We start from the raw sequence: 19,008 nt of genomic DNA on the forward strand, positions 1-19,008 counted from the left end.
AGCCTCCAAAAGAATTCAAAATATGGAAGTCAAACTATGTCCCACCTCCTGAGACCTACACTACTGAAAAGAAACCTCCGCCTCCAGAGCTGGATATGGCTATAAAATGGTCTAACATTTATGAGGACAATGGTGATGATGCCCCACAGAATGCTAAGAAAGCTAGGCTTCTGCCAGAAGGGGAGGAGACGTTGGAATCAGATGATGAAAAAGATGAGCACACCTCTAAAAAGCGCAAAGTAGAACCAGGGGAACCAGCGAAGAAGAAAAAGTAGAAAACAAATGATCAGAATTTCTGGACTGCTGAACTTAGTGAAATATTTCTTTGGGCAAAATAAGTTGATGTTCTGGATTATTGTGACACATTTCCATGAAGATACGTATGTTAAGGAACTAATAAGTATTGCCTCAAGTACTTTCCACTGTAGAATTCATTTTTCATTTAAACATATGTATTTAAAACTCAAATGGTGACTTGTGATTGTGAAATTGACAACACTTGGAAACATTCTTCCTATCACAGAATTGGTAACATGCTTTGAGAATTTTGTCACATGTTGACATGCCAATGTACTATGAACCTTTTATAAAGGAATCTATTTTTAACGTAAATATATTGTAATGTACTGTGAACCTGTAGGGTGCTTTTCAATAGTGTCTGTACAGTGTAAATAGATCATGGAAATAAAATTACTTATTCAATATTACTATTACTGCATACCATTAACATCTGAATATTTGTCTCCTCTTTGCCACGTGATGTTTTAAATTGTAATAATATTACCAGTGGGTGACTCCCATGTTCCCAGGTGCTTTGTGCGTATGTTATCCTTGATCCTTAAACCACCTTGTAAAGTAGGTATTGGTATCTTTTCATAGTAAAGAGTGCTTGAGTAACTTGTCCGGTGCCACACAGCTAGTGAGTGATTAATTTGGAATTTAGTACAGGACACTTGAACTCCAAAATCATCACGTTAAACCACCCATGTTCAAGAGCTGCATCAGTTGCCGTCTCTTCCAGGCACTCTTCGATTGTAGATAATGGAGACCTTTTCCTCCTGACCCTATGACTGGACTTAACATGCCTTATATTATGATTATTCATTGATTTCTCTACTAAATAGTAAGTCTGCTGAAGATAAGGCTCTTTTACCAGATTGCCAAATTCAGCAAATTAAAAAATGGGATCCTAGTTAAGTTTGAATTTCAGATAATGTTTTAATATATGTATTTAATATCTGATAACACTACCTGTGCATAGTAATGCTTCCTGTAACCAGGTCTGTTGTGATGTTTTCCATATAGTAATACTCAATAAAACGAACAAGAGGTTGTTGGGAAGATGTAATCTTTGTTTTAAGCTCTATAGTACAAATTGCAGCGCAGTTATTTGTGTAGCATTTCGAATGATAAAAAGAAATTACACATTGCCTGGATCTATTCATCATTCTTAAGCTTTTAGGAGACAAGAGTTAATTACAGGGTCTGCACAGTACATAAGGAAGACATTAATTTTTAAGTTTTAAAGAACCTCCAGGCTGTTTTATCCCCATCATGAAAGACAAAGTTTGAAAAATTATGTAAAATTTGTTTACTTAGCAACATAGGTAGAGTAGATTAAAATTTGTAAGAAGTGGCTCGGCGCCTGTGGCTCAAGCGGCTAGGGCGCCAGCCACATACACCTAGGGTGGCGGGTTCGAATCCCCAGGCCGGACCCGCCAAACAACAATGATGGCTGCAACCAAGGAATGGCCGGGCGTTGTGGCGGGCGCCTGTGGTCCCAGCTACTTGGGAGGCTGAGGCAGGAGACTCGCTTGAGCCCAGGAGTTGGAGGTTGCTGTGAGCGTGATGCCATGGCACTCTACCCAGGGGGACAGCTTGAGGCTCCGTCTCAAAAAAAAAAAAAAAAAAAAAATTTGTAAGAAGTTACTAAAAGTGATTGTGCCAGGCTTGGAACCCTTAGCTCAGTGATTAGGGTGCTGGCCACATGTACTGGGGCTGGTGGGTTCAAACCCGGCCGGGGCCTGCTAAACAATGACAACAACAACAAAAATAGCCAGGTGTCGTGGTGGGCACCAGTAGTCCCAGCTGCTTGGGAGGCTGAGACAAGAGAATCGCCTTAGCCCAAGAGTTTGAGATAGCTGTGAGATGTGATGCCACAGCACTCTACCCAGGGCAATAGTGAGATTCTGTCTCAAAAAAAAAAAAAGGAAGTGATTGTGCCAGTCTTGGTGTTTAGTAGACTGAGGAAGGGACATAACGAGTACAATGGCTTTCTCTATATCTCTAACTTAGACCAGTTGCATGGCTGCAGATCCTTGAGGTTTGCAAAAACTATACATGAGATCCAAAATAGAAATAATTGCTAATGCAAGAATTTTTTCTTAACTGAAGTCTTTGTGTGTGAAGAATTTGGGAATCTGTAGAAGTGGCATCAACTGAAATATAACCCCAGTGTGACACCAGCCTACGCACAAATGAACTGAGTTATAATTGCAAGGTTGTGATTCCCAGGCTCTGGAGGAATCTACAGAATACTTGCATGTGGAGCACATATTTGAGAAGTTGCTGAAATGCTGCAAGGTTTTAAAATTAATATGAAAGCAAACTTCATACACAACACCTCAGCATGCCACTCACTGATAATCTTTTAACTCTCTATGCCACTCACTGTCTGAAAATCTTTTAAATCTCTTTTTACTCATTTGTTCAACTCCCAATGTAGATGAATTAGTTTGTGAAAGCTCACTAGTTCATCCCTGGTAGTGGCTTTGCACCTCCTTTCTAGAAATTAACAGAAGTGAGAAAGCAGATGTCACTCTTTTGGATCAAGTGTGTGTGTTTTAGGTAGCGGCTACACCTGTGGAGTTAGTACACCGTCGCTGGGAGATGTGCACCTGTGCCAGGACAGGTCATGGCTGGGTTTTATGTTATGAAGGGGAAGAGAAGACTTAAGAAGGAGCAGGGTAAATATTTGGAGCAGGCTGACTCAGCCGTTGTATCCCACTGGGTTTCTTGTCAAAATACGGCCAAAAAGTAGGAAGGAAAATGAACTTATTCATGGATTGCTGAAATACTTCTGGTTGGAAAATGGACTTTCCTATCACTCTACACCCATCAGCACATTAGAGGAGGGATTCTTTTCCCCTTCAGAGATGTCCTGGGAACCTGTTTGCACAAGCGTGTCTGTGTGGATACTGAGGGAAAGTTTGGTTCATCGAGTGAAAACCCAGTGGGAGGAGTTGTAAAAATCTATATACAAATAGATAAGAAGACTCCTCTATTCAAGTGTCCTTTTCAGAGAATCAAGTCACTTGATATTCTGATTGTTCCTCATCTATTTTTTTCTTTTTTTGAGATGGAATCTCAAGCTGTTTTCCTCACCATAGCTCACAGCAACCTCCTGGGCTCAAGGGAGTCTCCTGCCTCAGCCTCCCAAGTAGCTGGGACCACAGGTGCCTGCCACAATGCCTGGCTATTTTTTTGGTTGCAGCCGTCATTGTTGTTTGGCAGGCCCAGGCTGGATTCGAGCCCGCTACCTTAGATATATGTGGCTGGCGCCTTAGCCGCTTGAGCCACAGGTGCTGAGCCTCAAGTGATTCTCTTGCCTCAGTTTTCCTTTTCCTTTCCTTCCTTTTCCCTTCCCTTTCCCTTTCCTTTTTGTAGAGACATGGTTTGGCTCTTGGTCTCAAACTCCTGAGTTCAAGCAGTTGACTAGGGCTGCCAGGTTTGAACCCAGCCCAAGCCTGATAAACAACAATGACAACTACAACAAAAAAATAGCCAGGAGTTGTGGCAGGCAACTGTAGTCCCAGCTACTTGGGAGGCTGAGGCAAGAGAATTGCTTAAGAGTTAGAGGTTGCTGTGAGCTGTGACACCACAGCACTCTACTGAAGGCGACATAATGAAACTGTCTTTAAAAAAATAAAAGAGTGGATATGAGAAACTGGTGGTACTTGGTGAGATATAATGGCTGAGTGTGAGATTTCATTTATTGGAAACTATATATTTTTTAATTAGAATAGATAGACTAATGCAGGTTTGGACAGAATCTATATGTAAAAGATGTACAATTCAGTTATATACAAAGCCTTACCAGAGATATTTGAAAAATGTATTTTTATAGGTATTTATGATCTGAATGAACTCAGCAACTCAATTTGATTAAGTCAAAAACTTGGGTTAATTTAAATCCACCACTGGACCATTGGTGGTATTTTGGATTTTTGAGTTTTGGATCCATACTTCACTGCCTTCCTACCTCCACCCTCCATTTGATGGCGGTACAGCAGTTCCAGACATTCCTGCAGAAAGGTATAAAGTTCCCAGGAAAGGTTCTAGAGTTTTTGTAAAATCCTAAAATTTTCTTTCTTTATTTTCCCCCACATAACACTTCAATGCAAAGAAGCATGTGGAGGGGGAGACCAAGAAGCACTTGTATGTGCTATTCACCGAGGGGGGATTTTTTGCCCATTTTGTTCATTAACTAGAATAGTGGTGCTCAACCTTCCTAATGCTGCGATGTATTCTCATTGTTACAAAGGGGCGTGATCCACAGGCTGAGAACTGCTGGACTAGACCAATGCCTGGCACCTGGCACCTGGCACCATTCTATACACCTGCTAAAAGTTACTGAATTCCTCAGCCCTGTTTGGGGTGATTCGTACTGATCTTGGTATACTGCTGTCCACCCTGTCCAGAGGCTTGTGTTTTCAGTCTTATGGGTCAAGAAGTCTTGACAATTTCTAGTAGTTTGAATTAGGTTTTCTGTCATTTTCAGCCAAAACTGTCCTAACTGATGGAAAACTCACTCTATTGCTTGGATTTCCTCCCAGGCTCCAGGCTGTTCTGGCTCTCTTCTGCATTTTCTTCGATTTCTTCTTTTCCAGTTGCCCTTCAAACCCCAGTCCAGTCTACACTGTCATCCTCATTCTCCACACTGGTTGTCAAATCTCAGCCAAGTTCATGACTACCGCCCTCAGTAGCACTCGTGGTTCCCAGCACCGCACAGCTTGCCAGAGTGCTCTTGTAAAGTTCCCAATCTTCCATCTCACTTTGGTCTTATTAAAGCTCCTTCTCATCCTGCGTGTCCAAAAGCAAGCACATTGTTTCAAAAGCCATAGCATCATCTACATTGCGTAGACGATGGCATCTAATTAATGGCATCACCATAAAGGCAGAAATCTGCCCTCTGCCTCACTTCCCATCACGTGGATTTTGTCAGTAAACCTGGTGGTTTCTGCCTGTTCATTCTCACACACCTCTTATTCCAGCTCTAATAAATTATTTATTATCCCTTAGTAGGCTACTCAGTTCCATAGTTCTGGACCTTCACTACCATTTCCTTAACGTGGCCCTTCTCATCTACCTAGTGAACTCCCCTGGTCTCCAAGAATCAGCAGAGATGGCTCGGCTCCCGTAGCACAGTGGTTAAGGGGCCAACCACATAATTGAGGCTAAATAACTAAATAACAATGACAACTGCAACAAAAAAGAGCGGGGTGTTGTGGCGGGCACCTGTAGTCCCAGCTACTTGGGAGGCTGAGACAAGAGAATCGCTTATGGCTCGGCGCCTATAGCTCAACCGGCTAAGGCGCCAGCCACGTACACGTAAGGTGGCGGGTTCGAATCCCCAGCCCGGACCCACCAAACAACAATGACGGCTGCAACCAAAAAATAGCCGGGCACTGTGGCGGGCACCTGTGGTCCCAGCTACTTGGGAGGCGGAGGCAGGAGACTCACTTGAGCCCAGGAGTTGGAGGTTGCTGTGAGCTGTAATGCCACGGCACTCTGCCCAAGGGGACAGCTTGAGGCTCTTTCAAAAAAAAAAAAAAAAAGAGAATCGCTTATGCCTAAGAGTTGGAGGTTGCTGTGAGCTGTGACTCTACGGCACTCTACCGAGGGCGACGTAGACTCTAACTCAAAAAAAAAAAAGTGAATGTTTTAGGACGACTAATGCATATTTTAAGGACTTGGTAGATAACATATTACATATTTGGCATATCTTTAATTGAAAGCCTTAAAATGCAGTAATAGGGATGAAACTATACTCTTCTCCCTCCAAAAATACTGTTTAGCTTTTCACTTGTTTCTCAAAGTCTCTTTAAGCAAAGCGAGACACTGTTAGGCCACAGATGTCTCAAATGGCATTGGCTTTCCTCTAACATTTCGAATTCTGACTTGAGTTTAAAGCACGGCAGCTGGGTGTGGGGGGGGCCTCCAGGGGCCTCCAGCTGGGCCTTCCCCACAGGAGGAAATGTTTTCAGTGCCATCTTCTCCTCCTTTCCTGGGCTCACAGACAAGCCCACAAAATGACAGGTTTACAGCCTGGATTTGGAAAGTCATTTCCTGCGTGTCTGTCATATTTGGATACCCAGAGTCTGGAACTGCTCTTTCTTCTCCTGTGTTTACCGTTTTCTGAAAAAGAAGAAGAAACAGTGGATTTGAGGTACAAGTTTAGCTCCTTTCCTAGTGTAATTACCTGTCTTTGTTTCTAAATGGGACTCAAATCCTAGCACCCTTACCCTGGCACACCAGGGAGTTTGTGTGAACGCTTTAAACTTAGAATTCCTAAGGGAAACTGCAGGGAAATGACAGAACAGTCACTTCCAACGGAGAGGCTGACTTGTCTCCCAGCAAAGCCACAAGCAGGCCAACTCAGAAATCATGCCCGGGAACTCCCCACCCCCAGTCCAGGGGGATTTTAAGACCCTGCTGGTAGCTTTTGCTGATTTTTGGTTTGGACATATACCCACGGGTTTACACATCTATACACCCACAGGTGTTCTGTAACTGTCCTCAGGACTTTTTCTTCCTTTTTTTTACCTGGTTCTGCCTTCAGGCCTTCTCTTCCTATTCTGTCCTTCATTACAAAGAGTGGCCTAAAAGCCTAGCAGTAAATTTCTTCTATAACATCTGGAATCCATATGTCAAATCTGCAAATTATAAAAGCTTTTTTTCCTTTCATTTAGGCTTAATTATTTCAGCTCCAACTTCCCCCACCCTTGCCTCCCTCCATACCAAACTAATTAGGGCAATTATCTGAGCCATCCATGGCTACAGATCAATTAAAGCCTGCTATTGAGGTTGACAAATGAGAGGGTTAATTTTTCTTCACTGCTCCATAGTTGGGGAAGAAAGATAACAAGCCCTTAATTTTTTCAGGTGCTTTTGAGTTTTCCAACTCGCCTCTCTATGCCAGACTGCCACCAGGACTTACTCTGGCCTTACTCTGGACTTATTCTTACTTCCAGACAGTCTGGAACCCTGAGTGAATGATTGAATTCTCCAGGGAAGCACTGGAATTCATTGCTACTCGGGACAGAGGCTCCCAGCTTTGCTGCTTCAGTGTATTAAAAAGATGTGAAGCTATTTTTAAGAAAAAAGATTGTATTTTTCTGATGTCTCTGGCACCAACTCAGCAAGGTTGACTTAAAACCTTACTCAAAGGCTTTTTCTAGAAAATGTGATCTATGTTCCGTGTATTTTTAAGTTGCTTAGAAATTGCTGCATTCTTTCAGTCACTCTGGCTAGTTATGAACTGCTTAAGTTTTTCTGTTTTTTTCCACATTTGTGTCCATTTGTAACAGAAGGGACCCTATGTCGGTCTTGCTGGATAGCTTAACCAGAGTTTCTAATTTGCCCTTGAGGTTCATTTTAGATCACAGACTAAAATACAAACCAGCCTGAGCTAGAGCAAGTCTATAAAAACAGCCGGATGTTGTGGTGGGTGCCTGTAGTCCAGCTACTTGGGAGGCTGAGGCAAGAGGATCATTTGAGCTCAAGAGTTTGAAGTTGCTGTGAGCTATGACACTATAGCACTCTACAGAGAGTGACAAAGTGAGACTGTCTCAAAAAAAAAAAGACTAGGGGAAAGAAATAATAAAGTTAGACTAGACCTTGGGCTACATCGAGAACATTATTGCAATTAGTGGAGATAAACCTTAGGTGGAGCCAAAGGCTACTGAAGAGATTCCCCCAGTTGGCCTGTGGGCCGACCCCTCAGATTTCCTGAGTTGCTGGCTGCCTCACTGCATTAGCCAGAGCTGGCCAACTGTGAAAGGGGAGGGTGAGGGTACAGGGAACATCTGCTCCCCAAAAAAGGGAAAGAGAGGAAAGACCTCCTTATTAATGGGGGAAATTCCTTGACTAGAATTCCCAGTAAAGCATTACCAGAGAGTTAAAAAGCAGACTCCCAGGAGAGGAGCTCCCAGGGAGGAGTAACATTATCCAAACTCTCATCTTGTCACTCAGTCACGGTCATTGTTAGCTCACTGCTGGGCATATCTTATCTTCCTTTCTAGATTAGAGGCTGCTGGAGAGTGCAGTAGAGGGAGCCTTACACTCTTCTGGGACAACCTCAGGGACCCAGTGGAAAGCAATAAGGTTAAAATTGTTCAATAAATAATTGCACAAATGAACACTTAGCATTTTAAAGCAAACGAGTTCTTTTTCTTTTCAGTATTTCCCCTGCCAGCCTGTTTGCTGTGGGGGGCACTGAACAGCCACAGGGAAGGAAGGCCCAATAAAGATGGTGTGCCGACCTCCTTATTTCCCTCTTCTGGCCTTGGGGGATGCTAACCCGGTCTGGATTCTGTCTTCTGTGTCTCAGGAATGAGGCAGTTTCCTTTGTAAAAGCTAGTTATGTGGAATGAATGATAAGCTTCAATTGACTGAGACTCTCCCATTACCTCTATTATTAGGGGGAAAAATATAAGAAAATAGGGAAGGGCTCGGCGCCTGTGGCTCAAGCGGTTAAGGTACCAGCCACATACACCTAAGGAGGTGGGTTCGAATCCACCCCAGGCCCACCAAACAACAATGATGGCTGCAGCCAAAAAATAGTCAGGCGTTGTGGCGGGCGTCTGTGGTCCCAGCTACTTGGGAGGCGGAGGCAAGAGACTCGCTTAAGCCCAAGAGTTAGAGGTTACTGTGAGCTGTGATGCCACAGCACTCTACCCAGGGGGATAGCTTGAGGCTCTGTCTCAAAAAAAAAAAAAGAAAAGAAAATAGGGAAGGAAGTTGTTCAATAAAAAGTGGATGAGGGGGTCAAAGACTGAAAGTAAAAATTATTCCAAGACTCAAGACAAAAGGAACATGGAGTCCAGGTTCTATGTGGGCAATACTGGCCTTTATTTCCACCCAGGTAAGGGCAAGCTGGGTTCAAGAAAGACATGTGGGCAATGGTGGATGGAGGTTTTGTTTGTTTTTTTTTTTTGAGACGGAGCCTCAAGCTGTCCCCCTGGGTAGAGTGCCATGGCATCACAGCTCACAGCAACCTCCAGCTCCTGGGCTCAAGCGAGTCTCCTGTCTCAGCCTTCCAAGTAGCTGGGACTACAGGCACCCGCCACAATGCCTGGCCATTTTTTGGTTGCAGCCATCATTGTTGTTTGGCGGGCCCGGGCTGGGGATTCGAACCCACCACCTTAGGTGTATGTGGCTGGCGCCTTAGCCGCTTGAGCCACAGGCGCTGAGCCGTGGATGGAGGTTTTAAAGGAGGAAGGGTGAGGGGGTTGGCACATCCACCTTTCCAGGGTGGGACATTGGTCAGAAGGGTGGGGGTTTACCCATTTACGTGGGTTTGCTCCATTTGGGTGGGGTTCCTACACTTGACTCTATCATTGGACAGGTGTCTACTTTTTTTATTGAAGCAATAGTAAGGCACTCTGCTTCATTTGTAGAGAATTTGTGCACATTTCCAAAGACTATAATTTGAAAAAGAATTATAGGCAAAACCATGCTGCCAAATGCAATGGGTAGGAAGGATTGTGTTGTAAGGACAAAATAGAACAAGTTTTTTGTTTTGTTTTTTTTTTAAGTCCCAACTCAGTTTCCTTTGTAAAAGCTAGTTATATGGTAGCATATATTTTTTTTTCTTTTCAGTTTTTGGCCAGGCCGGGTTTGAACCCACCACCTCTGGTATATGGGGCCGGTGCCCTACTCCTTTGAGCCTGGTAGCATATTTAATAGCAAAACCATTGACTGATGGCAACTTTAGTAAGCAATGTATGGGAAGCATGGCACATATAACTTGTCCTGAACACAAGGGGGATCTTTCTAACATCAGTTTGTCTCACCAGACTATCGCCAAGCAAACGGAAGAAAATGGAAAATCTATTGAAAGAAGTTTGGGGAGCAAAGCCATTAATTTTAAATTTTATGCCTTGGAGATGGATGACAGCACTGATGTGACAAGTACAGCTCAACCTGACATTTTTATTAGAGGTATTGATGACACATGTAATGTCACTGCAGATTTGGCTTCTTTAGTGTCATTAAAAGGCACGACTAAATTAAGAGATCTATATGAAGCAGTAAAAAGATGTTAAAGTGATTTTCTGTGTCTATGGCGAATATGTCTGGTACAGTCACTGATGATGCTCTGGCAGGGGCAGGTAAAATGAACAGAAGATGCTGCAGTTGCTGCCTCCAACTCATGTTTGATGAAGTATCGTTGCACGGTACATCAAGAAAATGTATGTGCAAAAGCTTTAAAAATGGATAATGTCCTGCAAATCATCAAGACTGAATTTATAAGGGCAAGAGATTGAATCATCACCAATTCCAGGAATTCCTTAAAATTATCGATGCTACAGTGACATCATTTACTTTTTGGAAGATGGCTAAGTCGAGGCCACCTGTTGAAAGGATTCTATGATTTGTGACACATTTCAAGTCATTTACGGTATCAAAACCCAAACTTGTGCCAGAACTTGACGATGAAAACTGGCTAACAGATTTAGCATTTTTAGTACATTCAACCAATTATTAAAATGAATTCAACAAGTGTCTTCTAGGTGACAACCAACTTACAAAGTTTCTTTCTTTTCTTTCTTTCTTTTTCTTTTTTTTGAGACAGAGTCTTACTTTGTTGATCTCTGTAGAGTGCCGTAGTCATAGCTCAGTGGTTATCATAGTGGGACTCTGTCTCAAAAAAAAAAAAAAATCAATTTATAGCCATAGAAGAAAGTAAAAATGTCCTGAAACCTCAATGCCCTGCGATAACCACTATTCACATTTTCATGACCATCCTTTTCAAGCATCTCACATCTCTATATACAAATTTGTGTAAATAGAGTTAACGTGTTATATTTATTATGACACTTATTTTTTGATACTGCTTGGCTGGTTGTTTTCTTCCTCCCAGCAAATCACTATCAAAATACGATGTGAATAGGTCCTTTTCTTTCCCCATGCTCATATGATCAGAAGCTCTGTTTGTGCACATGTGTGCATGTGCGTAAGGGGCTCTGTGATGCATTTTACCTGCCTCATCTAAACTGTATCACTAGGTCATGGAAATCCCACCAAGAACACAGGATGGGTTTAACCTGTTCCTCTACTGAGGGTAAAGTGCTGTGGCATCACAGCTCACAGCAACCCCAAACTCTTTGGCTTTGGCGATTCTCTTGCCTCAGCCTCCCAAGTAGCTGGAACTACAGGCACCCGCCACAATGCCTGGCTACTTTTTGGTTGTTGTTGCAGTTGTCATTGTTGTTTTAGCTGGCCTGGGCTGGGTTCGAACCCGCCAGCCTCAGTGTATGTGGCCAGTGCCCTACCCTCTGAGCTACGGGGCACCGCCCTTTCTTTTGATTTTTTTTTTTTTTTTTTGAGACAGAGCCTCAAGCTATCCTCCTGGCTAGAGTGCTGTGGCATCACAGCTCACAGCAACCTCCAACTCCTGGGCTCAAGCGAGTTTCCTGCCTCAGCCTCCCAAGTAGCTGGGACAACAGGCGCCTGCCATAACACCTGGCTATTTATGGTTGCAGCCATCATTGTTGTTTTGGCAGGCCCGGGCTGGATTTGAACCCACCACCTTAGGTATATGTGGCTGGCGCCTTAGCCACTTGAGCCATAGGCACTGAGCCCTTTCTTTTGATTTTTTAATGAAATCCTTTTTCCTTTTTCAGTGGTCCACACTCCCATCTTTTGAAACCAGATATTCAGTGGTTTTTCTCCCCCCCACATTCTGCTTCCTTAAATTGATTGAACTTTGGGGTTATCAGCTTAGTATGTAACAAACTTACTAGAGCATTTTGTCTCTGTATGGCCTCCACACAGAATTTATAGGGTTTCCAGTTTTTTCCTTGTGCGTCCTTTCATATGGATCTGTAACTTCTTTTAAACAAGTGAAACGCTGTTTATAAAAGAACAGCTAAGTCGTCTCACCCTCAAAGGAACTCTACCCCTCACTCTAAAAAGTGGCCTTATGAGGAAAGGAGGGTTAGCTGTGCAAGCGCTATCAGAATAAACTGCCAGTGACGACACACAGAGATAGGGCACTGTTTCAAAGATTCCCTGGACAAAAACACCACATTTTTCTCGTTTCTGATTCCCCTGGGCTTCTACATTCCAGCCCTTCCCCATTGTCTCCCCGTGGAATCTTTCTCTACCTGAAACATCTTCACAGCCTTTTTGAGTATTATGTTCCAGGACCCTTTCTTTTCTTGCACAATGCGAGGCCTATTGGTATCTAGTTTTAATAAATATATCCTCTCATCAGTGATCAGGGTTTTTGAAAAGCAACAAGTATAGTCCCGGCAGAATTTCAGGAGCATTCTCTGGTCCCTGAGTGAGACATGGTAGCATGGAGTGCTGGGCCAGGTCAGCTGTGCTGTCCAAGCTCTCCAGAGTGTCATGCCCCCTCTGGCTGGAAGCCTCGCTTTGTCATAGGTTGTGGGTAGGGCATTCATGTGCCCCCTGAGCTACACCAATTTTGCCTTTCTAGAGGCAAAACAATTCATACTGATGTCAAAAATAGAATCTACAATGCCTATCCAATAGGGAAGTTGTGAAATAGCCATGCTTTGTGTTAAGACTTTCCAGCCACCTCTGCTGAAAGAGCTGTGGAAATCCAATGTTAGTCTTGTTTCTATGGCTATTGTGAATTATTTTGCTTCAATCCGTTAGCAAACAATGGTTGTTTATGATCAAGGTAAGCATCAGGCTTTGCACTGGACTCATTTTTAAAGAAGCAAAAAGAATTGTCATCTCTCTTTCCTTAACAAAAATCTTACTCGATGGACTCTCAATAAAGGCTGGGTATCAGTGTTTTCAAATTAGAGAATTTATTTGGATGTTTTGGAAAATTCCATTCACTCTCTGCAGCTTCATTATTGACAAGGGCTATCGAGCTTTCCAAGAGGGTCTTATCTGCAAGCTGCAGCAGTTACTGTTGGAGCTGCCAAACAGGTTCAGTGGGATTACACAGCTGCCGGGGAGCTGGAGGCCGGGCTGGGCGAGCTCCCTGCTGTCTCCTTTCAAGGCCTGCAGGCTTTGACCTGTAAATAGGTGCCTAAACCCAGCCTAATCTGTCACACAAATATGCCTTAGCAAAAGTGGTAATGTCCCTCATTACCTGGCCTATATTTAGAGAGGTACTTGTATAAATTGTATACTTGAAGCTATGCCTGGTATTTCTATAAAACCCTCTTAAGAGATGATATAATGGTTCGAATTTTATTTATAGCAGCCAATGGGAACAAGGCCTAAAATAACAAGCCAGCATCCACCCCACAATGTCCTCTAGGCCGAGCTCAAGTGTTCCGTTCTTGGGGGATTGTGTTTTACTCATTTGAGATGACTTTTCCCGTCTTTGCCTGTCAGGATTTATGATCTTAATGCTTCCATTAAAAAGCAGATTTCAATTCTCAGTTTTGTTCAATAGTTTAGAGAATTATTTTCAATGTGTGAAATTTTTAAAACTCCCTAAAATTGGAATAGTCTTTGACATTCCTGGTTGAAAACTAAAAGTCTAGCCAAAATTAGTTCTGTTTTATTCCTACAATGGAGTGTACAAAAATTCAAAAAGCTATTTCAATGTAAGTTTTTATTGTAAAGGCCATTTGGGAGGTTGCTTAGGGAAACAAGTAATTAGAAGGGCGATCCGAGTTATCTATCAGTGTAAATATGTTTACTATCTCCAGCAGTTAGCAATTTTTTTCTAGTCCAGAAAAGCCCTTATCAGAGCAGCATTCTTCTTTTAAAATGGGAAAAAGGAACAACAACTGGTCATTGGGTCCCGCAGGAGCGTGTTGGAGCTTATTATCATGAATAATACAAATTATTAAAACTTTATCGTCCTTCCTTAATACGCAAGTAATTCATTCATTTACTAATTTTTATCCTGTAAAGCAAAACGGAAAGTTATATATACCCGTTATTTAAAACATATTTGGCATTTAATGTATATGGCAAGGTGCCCTCTCCTTAAGAGAACTTTAATAGAACTGGCCCTGCTGGGGTAGATAATAGTTAAATACTCAATATTAAATAATGATTTATTCGCCCCTTCTTTTTTTTTAAAGGTAGTCTTTTTGAAGATCTCATGCAGTAGTATTCATTCAAATCAGAAGAACTTGGGCAGCCCCTGTGGCTCAGTGGGTAGGGCGCCGGCCCCATATACCAAAGGTGGTGGGTTTGAACCCAGCCCTGGCCAAACTGCAACAAAAAAATAGCCAGGCGTAGTGGTAGGCACCTGTAGTCCCAGTTACTCAGGAGGCTAAGGCAAGAGAATTGCTTAAGCCCAGGAGTTGGAGGTCGCTGTGAGCTGCGACACCACTGCATTCTACAGAGGATGACAGAGTGAGACTCTGTCTTAAAAAAAAAAAAAAAAATTAGAAGAACTTTATAACTTTATTTGCTCCTATCATTGGTTCCGTGATGGAGGGAGATAGCAAGAATTGCCAAGTTTTCAGATTTACAATATTGCTATAATTTGACTAGTAACCCAACAACCTGAACCAACTGGTGCCCTGTTCGTTTATCCTACAACAAATTGCTGCGAAGTTTATAAATGATACTGTGTTATTGACCCCATGGATTTGTGGAGTATCTCAGTTTCAGAGATACTTTTGTCCTCATAGTCTCAGTCTGATTGATGTGTCTGTGTTAAGGCCACACTGCCTTTTGCCCCACTTCTTTTCCATTCATTCATTCGCTCACCAGCTACTATGTACCAGGCCCTAGGATTCCAAACAATGATATTTGAGCTGACACATGAGGGATAAGTTCGATTCTACCTGTGCTCAGGCCTAGTAGGCAGTAAACAAGCAAAATATACCGACAAAGAAGATAATTATCGTTTGTGATGTGTGTTATGCCCAGAAACTCTTAGCCACAGTGCAGTTGAGCTAAGATTTGAAGGATAAACAAGACTCAGTCGTGCATTCCCTGCAAAGAGGGATTCCTGCACAAAGTGCCTGAGCAGGAAATGCTTTGGCAAGTTTGAGAAAAAGGAAGGTGGCCTGCATGCTTTGGAAGGGGAATGGTAGGAGGCAAGTGCTGTGGTCCCCACCTGCCCAATTTATATGCTGAAATCCTAACTTCCGAGTGGATGATGCATTTTCTTTAGCATACCAAGCAAGCTCTCTGTGTTTCTCCAACAGCAGTTTGGGAATGTTTACACAGAGACTTCTGAATGTTTTACACAGTGGGGTCTTTTGAATAGGATTAACGCCCTTATAAACAAGGTCCTGGAAAGATCTCTTACCCCCACGTAAGAAAGGATGTCAGGAGATGATGCCATCTGTGAACCAGAAAGCTGGCCCTCGCCAGACACCAAATCTGTGGGGACTTTGATCTTAGAATCCCCAGCCTCCAGAACTGTGAGAAATAAATTCGTGTTGTTTATAAGCCGCCCAGTCTATGGTATTTTGTTATAGCAGCCCTAGTCCATTCAGACTGAGGCACTGAAGCTGGGAAAGCAGGCAGAAGCCACATTATGTAAGTCCTTGCAAGCTGAGGAAGGAATCTGGAATGTAGTCTACAAGCAAGAAGACCCTGAAGGGCTTAAGGGGGGAAAGGTCAGGTGAATGGGGGCGGGGGTGTGCAGAAGCATTTAGAGTCAAGTGACTCACACGCAAATATGTGAAAAGATAAAACGTGTGGTGAAATTGGGCCAGGGCAGTGGCTCACGCCTATAATCCTAACACTCTGGGAGACAGAGGCAGGTGGATCCCTTGAACTCAGGAGTTTGAGACCACATCTGAGCCAGAGTAAGACCTTGTCCCTACTAAAAATAGAAAAATTAGCCAGGTGTGTGATGGGCATCTGTAGTCCCAGCTACTCCGGAAGCTGAGCAAGAGGATCCCTTGAACCCAGGAGTTTGAAGTTGCTGTAGTAAGCTACACTGTATGCCACAGGACTCTAACCTGCGCAACGGAGTAGACGCTGTCTCCAAAAAAAAAAAAAAAGTCAGGCAGCGCCTGTGGCTCAGTGAGTAGGGCGCCGGCCCCATATACTGAGGGTGGTGGGTTTGAACCTGGCCCCAGCCAAACTGCAACAAAAAAAATAGCCGGGTGTTGTGGCAGGCACCTGTAGTCCCAGCTACTCGGAAGGCTGAGGCAAGAGAATTGCCTAAGCCTAAAAGCTGGAAATTGCTGTGAGCTGTAACCATGGCACTCTACTGAGGGCAACAAAGTGAGACTCTGTTTCTAAAAAAAAAAAAAAAAAAAGTGTGGTGAAATTGTTAAAATTCAAAAAAAGAACCCTTCATTTAGAATCTTTTGTGGAAGTAGATATGATGACTATTCAAGTAGCTTCCTGTACCAAAATTCTGTCACTAGTCAAAAATGAAATGGCAGTGTCTAAGTCCAAAGCTTTGGAATATTGCACTGTGCCAAAGAAAGCAAGCCCATATTTTTGAAATGGATTTATCATACTCTGAAGACATATTAAATGAACTAATTGAGCAACTTTAATACACTGTTTATCTTTCAAATGACACAGAGCAGTATCATGATCTCTTTCCTTTTCTTTGACTGTACGTAATCAGAAATCATTGGTGATCCTTATTTATACTGGTTCAGACATGACTGCCTCTCTTAGCAGTGCAGAGAGATCCTTTATGGTGAAGGTGTCCATTTCCATGTGTCAAAATTATACTAACGAGATGGAACTTTATGTTTCTAGGATGTTTAAGTGTTTGGAGAGAAATTCCTTACGTGTTTCTAAAAACCTTTCATTAAATCATGAGTTCAGTTTCAGCTTTAGCAACTCCTGTTAATGGTCTTGTTGATGTTGATAAATATCCACTCCACATCTTCCCACAGGAAGATTTCTGGTGGGCTTGTCCATCGATAGCCTTTCCAGTGATAACTCATCTTCCTAATTCCTTTTTGCCTTTCTGTCTTGGCCTGTCATTGACCTCATTCGTGCATTTTCTTTAGCATACCAAGCTCTCTGCGTTTCTCCAACAGCAGTTTTGGAATGTTTACACAGAGAATTCATTTATAGCTTGGCTCACTTTTTGTTAACATAATGCTATGGAATGAAATCCTTGCTTCCCTTCAGCCTTGACAGGTCTTGGCAGTAACTGCTACTTACTTGGTTGTGGTTTCCATCTGGGGAGAAAGCTCTCACTCCTCTTTTAAACACAACCTCACCTCAGACATTCCCCTCACTGGGACATTAAGCCTCTTCTCTGTCTTCCTCTTACTCAGGAGTTGCCCCCAAATTATTGTTGAGGCAGCCCCCTTGCAATTCCCGTGAGTGATCTGTACTTTCCCACCTCTACGCCTTTGCTCCTGCTGGTCCACTAGCGTGGATGCCTTGTCTCATCTCTCCCCAGCCAACAGTTGGGTCCTGCCTGTTTCACCAAGACTTCTTGGAACCCTTTAATCAGAAGGTTTTGTTTGAGTTCTCATTGAGCATTTTTCCTAAGATTATGAAATGACCCATTCAGATTTTCCAAAGACAGCAACCAATACCCAAGATTCTTTTTTTTTTAAATTAATTAATTTATTTTTATTTTGGCTGGAGCTGGGTTTGAACCTGCCACCTCTGGCATATGGGGTTGGTGCCCTACCCTTTTGAGCCACAGGCACCGCCCCAAGATTCAGTAAGTAAAGGGTTAAGCCTGTAGCTAGAGTGGGGAGAAAAAGAAGCAAATATTTGGAGTAGGATATAGAGAGAAAGTTTAAGCTTTGGAATCAATTTTTTCTAATGTGAATTCTGAAAGTCATTTACCAGTTCCGTGACCCCGGATAAATTACTTTTCCTCCCTGAACCTCAGACTTCTCATAGGTGAAATTGGGATAGCAATTCTACCCTTTGATTCTAGGACTCCCGTATTCTTGCAACGGTACAGATAATATCCTGTATTATATTGGTTGCCAATACAAAACATACCATACATCTTATAAGACAGAATATCATCCATTTACAGGTGCTCTCTCAGTTGGCACCACAAATAAGCCTTCAGTAGGCCATTCCACCACTCCAGAAGGCTTCCTGCTGCTGGGTAATGGGATAAGTGTTAAGACCGTGGAATGAAAGTTTATATCCGGTGTAATTTATCCTATACAACATGTCCTTTGTGCAGAATCAAAGTTAAGACAGAGAATAAGGTAGTTTGCAAGTCCATGGATGATGGTGCTACATACTAGCACCTGTGTTGTAGGAAAGAAAGGCAAGTTTATATCATGACTCTGTTTCTGTTCCAAGGAGGACAAATTCCCTCGGTAATGGAAAGAGTCCAACACAATCAACCTGACAACAAGCTGCCAGACTTTTCTTTTACAGGAATGTTGTACTGTAGGCTCAGTGTGGACTGTGTTTATTGAAGATTAAACTTCCGGCACTTGGTAACCAGGTCAGCCCTGTTGTCAGGGTTAACATGCACTTCATTCTACCAAATAATTTCATTGAAGAAATAAAAGAGGAGGGGGTGCCTGTGGCTCAAAGGAGTAAGGCGCTGGCCCCATATGCTGGGGGTGGCGGGTTCAAACCCAGCCCTGGCAAAAAAAAAAAAAAAAAAAGAAAGAAAGAAAGAAATAAAGGAGGAGCAACAGAGACGATAACTACCTAGATAAATATAATAGATTATTTTTTTCCTTTTAAGTTCTTCAAAATATATTTGATAGGTGAAAGCAAAAATTGTAACATTGATGCCGTTTCAGTATGTAAATATAAGAAATAAGACAATTATAATACAAAAGGGGAGGGAAGTTAAGGGGACCTGAATATTGGGAGGTATATATATATTGGTAAGTGTATATATATATATAT

General features: G+C 42.6%; 1 protein-coding gene across 1 annotated transcript in view; it reads left to right on the top strand.

Annotated features, from left to right (window-relative positions):
- Positions 1-707, top strand: part of CUNH1orf52 (chromosome unknown C1orf52 homolog) — a 7,548-nt gene extending 6,841 nt beyond the window's left edge. The window contains exon 2 of the mRNA XM_003784186.2: positions 1-707. Within this exon, the coding sequence (XP_003784234.1) occupies positions 1-275 (275 nt within the window). The 3' untranslated portion in view covers positions 276-707.
- Positions 708-19,008: the final 18,301 nt, after the last annotated feature.

Source organism: Otolemur garnettii, unplaced genomic scaffold (genome assembly GCF_000181295.1).
Source record: "Otolemur garnettii isolate 467f Iridium unplaced genomic scaffold, OtoGar3 scaffold00010, whole genome shotgun sequence".
NCBI lineage: Eukaryota > Metazoa > Chordata > Mammalia > Primates > Galagidae > Otolemur > Otolemur garnettii.